Raw genomic sequence first — 8,884 nt, 5'->3', positions numbered from 1 at the left:
TGTGGAAAGATAGTGTGAGTGGCACAACAGATGTCATCAGCATAGATAAACTTGTGGGATGTGGTTGTTGATAGATCATTTGTGTATAAGTTGAACAGGGTTTGGGCCAGCACTGATCCCTGTGGAAGTCCATAGGCCTGTCTCCTTCATGCACTTGTCCCCTGCCCAAGGTGTACTCTGAATCGTCTGTTACAGAGCAGTGATTTGCAATAATTGCACTCATCCACAAGCTGTAAAAGACATTCTCTCTCATTATATCTCACTGTAGCTTTCTGGATGAAACTGTCAGCAGTTTTATTTAAATCTATGCTTATGTTTCTGCAGTTTTCCCACTGTTGATTTTGAACACAAATTTATCCATCTTGCTTCACCCCTGGCCCTATTCACATCCACTATCTCACCATGAATTGTGGTGCACTGGTCTAATTCTGCCCTCCTGCACAGTCATATAATGTGCTTCTGCCATCTACTCTGTAAAAGCTTAGTTTCAGGGCAAAGCTTTTTAACATAACAGAGATCAAACGTGTATCATGTATACCCAAAATGGCCATGGCTCGTGGGTGCTGATCACCCGCTTTTTTTTTTTTTTTTGGTGGATGCTTGAGCTCCAGAGTACCCACTGAAGTCGGCGCCTACAGGGGCAGCACCTCCTAGGGAGCTAACCTCAAGTATGGTGCTCAGGGTCAGGGTGGCAGGTGCTGGGTGCACAAAGTGGATGTGCATACTCTGTGGCTCCCAAGTGCTGCAGAGGTTGTGGCCTGGGGCACTTTGGCTCCCAGTCAAGGTAAGCACTATTGAAGGAAGGAAAGCCACGCTAGGTTAGGACTCTGAGCCAGTACTCGGGGGACATGCATTCAGTTTCTGAGCCAGACACGGTTCTTTGGCTAAATGCAGTATCTTTTATTAGCCCAACTAATTAGTTGTAAAAGTTGTTCTTTGCAAGCTTTTGAGTACAAACACCCTTCCTCAGGCAGAGAGAGCATTTGCAGCTGTTTGTGCTCTCCTGGATGGGATAGAAGCCATTATGTAAAAATGCAGGTCTGTGAAAATTCAGTTTCTGAGTCAGCCACACACCTTGGGCAAGTCACTTAATCCAGCCCATGCCTCAGTTTTTCTCTGTTAAGTGGGACAGTAATTCAGCTCTACTTTACAAGAGTGTGGTGAGTTTGAAGGGTAACTGGATGCCTAAGGAACAGAGGGAGAGAGATTTTCTTTGCTTTGATTGCAACACATATTTTAAGATAGTGTGACCCCTTCCCCAGCCCTGGCCCTTGCCTTTTGTGACCTACCCAGGTGTCAGTGCTCATAGATCAAGAATTGCTGCTGTAACCCAAGGGACAGATGCTGCTGCTTTAAAATGGGGAGAAGCTTGTGTTCCCCCAGCTCATGACCCAAGCTGGCAGCGATTCCGTCTTAGGAAGCCTGGGATGCCTGCAGGAATCACGTGAGGGAATCCTCAGCTGCAGGGGCCTCTCGTGTGCCCCTGTGTGCACACAGCTACAGTATAAATACTAGTGATAACAGTAACAATGGGTCTCACTCCCTTGGAAACATGAGGCCGGACTCAGTGGGGTCAGGTGCCCAGCTAAGGTAAATGGGCCACCATGCCCCAGGAGTCAGTAGTGAGCAGACAGAAAGAATATAGTCCCTGAAGCAGAAATATTATTTTAAAACGCAGTCAGGCTGTGCCCTGCCTGGGGCAAATGCTGGTCAGGGGCATGTAGGTCCCTGACCAGGATGCCTCCCTGCCCCACTGGCACCCCAACATGCCAGGGGTCTGCCCAGGGGGTAAAGCTTCCCAGGTGCTGGCACTGCTGGCAGGTCCCTTGGCCTGTGTGGCAGCTGCCGGAAGACAAGGAGTTAAGGCTGTACTACAGGGCTCTGGTTCTTGCTAAGGGAGGGGAGGGGAAGGCCGCTCTGCTCTTGCTGCTCAGGAGACGGGGGTTGAACTTCCTGGGTCAGACACAGCTGCGGATGCTCCATTGTGAGCCTGGAGCTGCTGCTCCCCCAGCAGAGTCGGGGCCTGGCAGAGACTTTCAGTACAGCCCTTCTGTGCCCAGCCCTGTGGGACTTTCTCAGGTGGCTGCAATCATCCCCTTGCGCAGTCCTCGTCCTCAGCTCTGCCGACACCAACTCCCGAGCCAGAGACTCCAGGTAATGGAAACAGACCTAGGGGAAAGCGCTGGGGCAGGCAGGGCAGGGGCTCTGCATCCACGGCCCCTCCGCACCCATCTGCTCCCCAGGGTCTGCGAGTCCCAGAGCTGCTGCCCTCGCTGACACACACAGGCCGTATCTACACAAGGCACTTAATGCGTGGTGGCCTAATAACACTGCGCAGTAGCAAGTCACAGCATGGACAGTGCTAATGTGCTGCTGTGCAGTATTATTAGGGCTACTGTGCAGGAGTGTCGTAAAAAGGCATTCGCTAGACATTGACTTAGTACATCATTAAGCAAGTACTAAATTAAATGCATAGTAATGACTGTCAGGTATCCAGGTTGTAGCCATATTGGTCTAGTGGCAAAAGGAACCAGAACTCATGGTAGAGGTGATATCTGTTATTAGACCAGTTAGATTTTTGCAAAAAAAAGCTTGTAATTAAAGACTTTTTTTTTTTTGCAAAAATCCAGTTGGTCTAATAAAAGATATCACCTCTACTACGAGTTCTGATTCCTAGTAATAACTATGCATTAATGAATGTGTAGACATGGCCACAGACTTTCACTCCTGGCAGCTCTGGCAGGAACCCACCCAAATGCCCGTGGATTAGGACAGTAAGAGCAGCACTAGATTTTCAAAGCAATGAGAGTCAGGGGGTATCTGCAGTATGTTGTGGGGAGACAGGAAGGGATGGCACCAACATGATGAGGTGGGGAGTTACAGGAGATCCAGGAAACAATATATTTTTGCAGTGACTGATTTCCCATATGCTTCATAGGCCTTCTTGAGTGTAGAAGGGACTGCAGCAAAAACACTAGTTAGTTATATACTAAAACACAGCTCTGTGTTCAGTGCTCCGGTGTGATATGTTAGTATTCCCAGCCCTATTGACAAAGGCCATGGAGACATTTCCTTGCAAGATGCAAAAGCCTGAGAACCCAGCAGAAAAGCGTTTCTTCCAGGATCGAACAGCTCACACGCTAAGAGTAGGGACATGGGAAACTATTTGCTTGGCCTGGTGAGTCTTTCTGCAGCACCTCAACTGACCCAGTGTCTCGTGTGCTGAGCCACACACCCAGGTTTTGTCATTCATAGCGTGGGCACAAGTGTGTTGAAGGCTGCAGCCAGAAGCAGCAGTGATGTCATGTTTTGCAATGCTGTTACAGAGAAAGGTACAGAGAGACCCCGAAGTGGGCATCTGTGAAGTGATCTGCAATGGAGAGGGTTCCTTTGTAGCCTCCCTCTCACAGCAGCTTAGTCAGCAGAGGACTCTGGACCTCAGATGCAGTTAAACATCTAGATGTGTAACTTGAGTCTATTTTCTTTATGGCACCTTGGCAGCATATAAAAGGCCTCAAAATGGGCAGAAACCCAGTCCCAAAATAGGGATCAGATCTACGTGTGTGTATAAGTCAGAGGTGTGACAAGAAAGCTCTACATCTGTTCTGTCTTCTGTGCTATATAGAGACTGCTGGCAGTAAATGGTAACTTAGAGCAACTTCCAGGCTGCTCTGTTTATACTGAAAGTCAGGCAAGGCATTTCATAGCCCCTAACAAGAAGGGCACCTACACATGTATAGCAAGGCTGTTCTGACATACTGTAGTTACCAAGCTTGGTAATTGCCAGACTCCCGTGTCACGTGTATCAATGTCCCCGTGCTGTGAAATGGTGGCGGGGCACTTCAAATAAAGCTCATCTGATGCTTTAACTAAAACTCCAAAATGAATGCTCCTGCTGCCATTTTTTAGCATGGGGATGCTGATACATGTGATGCTTTGAGTGCTTTAATTAAAGTGGCTGTCAGAGCCACTCTAATTAAAGTACCCCCCTCCCCCAAGCATGTGTATAAATGCCCAAAGGGTGCAGAACTGACTTATAGGCAGCTCCCTAAAGTGCAGATGAGTGTGCGAGGCCCTGTGGCCAAGATGAAATCCCCAGATATTAAAAAGCCAGACACACAAGGCGAACAAGGCTGAGGTTTCTTTGTGTTCTGTCAAGAGCTGCAATGGGGTGGAGCTTTGAAAGCCAGGTTAAATTAAGAAAATCTGATGTTACTAAATTATTCTTTCTGATTAACTGGGTTAAACAGCAGCAGAACATGGATTCTGGGCATGGTTTCCCTCTGCAATCAATGCAACAGAGCAATAAAAAGCAGAACCTAGCTCAGCTCAGCCATAAGTCTTACATCTGTGCAGAAAAATTCTTGAGCTCTTTACAGGCTAATCGGGCCTGCCATTTGTTCTACAGCTGAACATTTTTAACGGGATGTATTTTTTTCCCCTGCGCAGTTTCCCACACTTTCCCATGAAGCCTCTGATGGGCAGCATGGTGTAGTCAGAAAAAACTAGAAGAGCCTCTTTAGCCCTGTCCTGCTATTGACCTGCTGTGCAACCTAAGGCAAGTATTCCCCCTCCTTCATCCCATGCTTCTGCTTCTCTCCCACCATTGCTTATATCAATGGAGCTACTCAAGAAGTGGAAATCTAGACATTTCAGTTCTCCTCAGAGCAGGACCAAAAATAGAAATATCCGAGTTTTTCACACACACAAATATTCTGAAAAAAAAATCCCTTTAGCTTTGTTATGAAATTTTAGTTCTGTTAAATTCAATGTCTCAATTTGATGAATGTGCCATGCAGAATCAGAGAGAAGGAGCCTTAGGAAGTCTAACCCCCAAGATGGGAGAAGTGTGTTCAAGGTGGGGCTTGACCTCATGACCATAATATTAAGAATCCTATGCTTTGATGGCTGAGCTAGTCAGGCACCTAAAAGAAGCCTTAATATAGCCTTAGTTACAGCATGTTAATTTATATGATATAATACAGCGGTCAAAACCATGACATTGAAAAGAAACATTCTGACCTTTCCATGACAAAATGCTTTGGTCATTCCCATGTAAAAATGTCATCACTGCTGTGGGGAAAATGGTGCCACCCCATTGAAGGGCCCTGCCCAAGACCACACAGTTCATGCTCTTCTCAACTGGAGAGTGTCTCACTGAACTTCCCAGTCCTGCCGTAACCCTGAAGCTCCTGGGTCAGGGGAGAAAGGGGAGGGTAGAAAGGTGGAGGCTCCTGGCAAGGCTGGATTCAGTCCCATGCAAGGAGGGGGAATTTCCAGCAGTGGTGGTGTCCTGACTGGTATGACTGGTGGTGGTGACAGCACTGGAAAGACAAGCCTGTGCATTGTGAGGATAATGTGGGACTGAATGATGGGCCAATAGACAATGAGTGCAAATACGGGAGCTGAAATTGGTGGGAAAGCAGAAGATAAGTGAGGCTGGGACCAGCCATGCCTGAACTGGTAGGGCTGTGGCTGAGGCAGCAGGTTCTGAGAGGAGGAAATCTTGTGTTTCAGGGGCTGGTGACCCTCAAGGAAGTGGCTGTGTATCCCAGTGAGGGGCAGTGGGCTCTGCGAGGCAGCCCGCTACAGACGGCATGCAGGAGAGTTATGAGACTCCAGCCACAATGGGTAAGGACTCCTTTTCCCTTAGATAATGGAAACTGAGGGGTCTTGGAAGCAGCCAAATTGGTCTCTGACATGCTTTTGATTAGTCCCCCAAATCTGGGGGTGGGGTCAGCATGTTTCGTCTCCAGATCTGGTGTCTACCAGATGCTCCCCTTCAAAGGCTTCAACCCCCACCTTGAGGACTGGATATGAGGGATGAGGGGCAGAGTTGTTCCTCCTTTGTGGAGGCAATTGTGGGGGTTCATGTTCTGGTCTTTTTAATCTCTTCAGGTTTGTTTCCCCTTCTTCTTCTCCTCTCTGAGGTTCTCTGTCTCCCCTGCAGCAGGGAATGACTCCTGACTCTTTGGTTCCTCTCTCTGTCCCAGCAGGTGAGTCTCCAGTGAGTGTGAGGGAGGCAGAGAGTCCCCAGCAAGCAGGTCCTGAGTCCATGGATCTGCAGGGGATGGTGCTGGAAAAAGCTGAAGGGGACCTTTTCCAGACCCCCAAGCATGAAACTGCTGGTGTAAATCGCCGTAGGTCACTCAGGCACAAGGGAAAGCCACCAGGGAAGGTCGAGCTTAAGGACACCACTTGCAAGGAACCCCCCGATGCAGAGAGGCCCAACACATGCAGCGAGTGTGGGAAGGGCTTCCGCTGGCGCTCAGCCCTCATCGACCACCAGCGACTGCACACGGGCGAGCGCCCCTACCGCTGCCCTGACTGTGGGCGCAGCTTCAGCCGCAGCTCCAACCTCACCACCCACCAGCGCCTGCACACAGGCGAGCGCCCCTACGTGTGCCCCAACTGTGGCAAGGGTTTCAACCACAGCTCCAACCTGGCGGCCCACCAGCGCGTGCACACTGGGGACCTGCCCTACAAGTGCCCTGACTGTGGCAAGAGCTACAGCGTGAGCTCCTACCTCCTGCGGCACCAAAAGATCCACACGGGGGAGAGGCCTTACCAGTGCGACGAGTGCGAGAAGAGCTTTGGGCAGAGCTCGACCCTGGTGATCCACAAGCGCGTGCACTCGGGGGAGAAGCCATACAAGTGCCCTGCTTGTGGCAAGTGGTTCCGAAACAACTCTGACCTGATCCGGCACCAGAGGATCCACACTGGGGAGAGGCCCTACCAGTGCGGCCAGTGCGGGAGGAGCTTCAGCGAGAGCTCGCACCTGACAAGGCACCGCAGAACTCACACGGGGAAGAGCACCCACCCCTGCCCAGACTGCAGCAAGTGCTTCAAGAGCAGCTCCCGGCTGGCCAAGCACCAGCGTGCTCACACAGGGGAGAAGGACTACTGCTGCCCCGACTGCGGGAAGAGCTTCAACCGGAGCTCCAACCTCATCGTCCACCAGCGGTCCCATCTGGAGCAGAAGCCATACAAGTGTTTGGACTGCACCAAGACCTTCAGCTGCAGCTCCCAGCTGATCAGGCACCAGAGAATCCACACGGGGGAGAAACCCTACAAATGCCTGAGCTGTGGGAAGAGCTTCACAGTCAGCTCGCAGCTCACATCACACCAGAGACTGCACACGGGGGAGAAACCTTATCACTGCGCTGATTGTGGGAAGAGCTTCCGTCACAGCTCAGGGCTTGTTTCCCACCAGAAAAGGCATAGAAAGGAGGGGGGCTCTGTCAGCATCCCAATTGTGGTGACTGCTCAAACCTTACTGCACATCACGGTGGTGCCACCACACAGTGTCAATCCTTAGCATCCAGAGGTGGTAGTGCGGTATGAATCTCTAGAGCAGATCAGACTATTCCCATCAAACTCTCACTGGAAAAGGTTTTTTTTTTCTTGGCTTAAGTTAAACACATATTTGAGCACTCCTCCAATCCATCTCTTCACCACACCAAGGTGGGAGAATGTGGGGCATTATGGAAAACTCAGTTCCAAACAAGGAGCTTGGCTTACAGATGATGCTGGGGTAGGAGCTATGTGAACTGTAACCCTTTTGAAGTGCCGCAGTCTCATCTCTCAAGTTGAAATATTTCTCATGTGGGCTGAAATTTTCATTCGGTGTGGAGGAGAGGGGCATTGTTCAACAGGCTCTGAAATCTCTTCCTGAATGCCGGGAGGGACATATGTCAGAATTACAGGCAAATGAAACACAAAAGAGCTGGCAAAGTAGAAAACCAGCTGAGGCATTGTCCTCCCATCCCACCACAGGTGGAAAAGCAGAACAAAACACAGGGTATCTTACTGCATTAACCAAGGAAGCTGGCATGAGAGCCCGTGTGATTTGTAAGGTGTCGGATCAACACCTGTGTTTATTCAGGTTACCTCTGGGTAATAAGGGGTCCATTTTGGTGAGATGATACAGTCAGACAACAGCTAATAAAATTCAGATTTTTTCCCAGTGGAATTTATTTTGCTACCGCATGGAAGCAAATTTGGTAGGTGGGAACAGCCAATGTATACAAAGATTTGTGATTTTTCTTTTCTCATTCTGGGCTTGTCTAAGGGAAGAATTTGTTCTGGCTCAATTTGGTTTAACAGCTTTAGTTAAACCAGCACAAAGCAAATTCAAAATAAGCCAGTTTTCAACCAATTTCAGAATGCGCACGAGAGGCTAACACTGATTTAACTAACTCATATTTTAACCAATTCAGTTGGTGTGCACATGACTGTCCACGTTTTCAAGGCTATCTTTGCAAAGCATAACACTGAAAGATTTCTTCAAAAGAGAAGGAAAGTTGATATTTGGAGCACAGAGTGGAGGGTTGTGCCATTGCATTTCTTTGAGCATGTCCAAAGAGAGAAAGCAGCATTACCAGGTCAGAACAGAACTGCAACTGAGGCAACTAAAGTTTCCATGAAGTGAGGTGTGTGTATATCTGCTGAGAAACCAGTCCTCCTGAGCTGTCAGTCTGAATTGGAGGGCTTATACGCATACAGATTTCACATGTTAAGTAATAAAGACTTTTACCCACAACTTGATGGCATTTCTTTGTCTGCAAACTGCATCCAGTCAAATCCAAAATGCTCTAGCCAGTGGTGGGCAAAATGCTTTTGGCTGGAGTGAAAGCCTGGTTCCTAGTAAAATCACCACTTGGTCTTGCTCAGCACAGGGGACATGGAGAGACAGCTAGACAAGGGTTAAGGTTTAGGGTGGTGATAAGCCCCTACTCTGGTTAGCCCTCAGCCAGCTCCCCCTGGGCCTCAACTCAGACACCCCCAAAATTAAGCCTCTTGCTCCATTCCAACTGAGCAGGTTTTTGTGGCTTTCTCGTTTCCCACATAATCAGTAGGGCCAGAGGCATAACAGTGCAGCTGG

The 8,884-nt window shown here is 49.1% G+C and overlaps 1 protein-coding gene across 1 annotated transcript in view; it reads left to right on the top strand.

Moving 5' to 3' along the window:
- LOC109317470 (zinc finger protein 271-like) overlaps nt 1-8,542 on the top strand; it is a 42,570-nt gene extending 34,028 nt beyond the window's left edge. The window contains exon 8 of the mRNA XM_019546180.1: nt 5,951-8,542. Within this exon, the coding sequence (XP_019401725.1) occupies nt 5,951-7,318 (1,368 nt within the window). The 3' untranslated portion in view covers nt 7,319-8,542. The remainder of the gene's footprint in view (nt 1-5,950) is intronic.
- Nucleotides 8,543-8,884: the final 342 nt, after the last annotated feature.

Source organism: Crocodylus porosus, unplaced genomic scaffold, assembly GCF_001723895.1.
Source record: "Crocodylus porosus isolate Cpor-Errol unplaced genomic scaffold, CroPor_comp1, whole genome shotgun sequence".
In the NCBI taxonomy this organism is placed as follows: domain Eukaryota; kingdom Metazoa; phylum Chordata; order Crocodylia; family Crocodylidae; genus Crocodylus; species Crocodylus porosus.
Note: the sequence above shows the minus strand (reverse complement) of the source record. Positions and strands in the feature narration are given on the sequence as shown.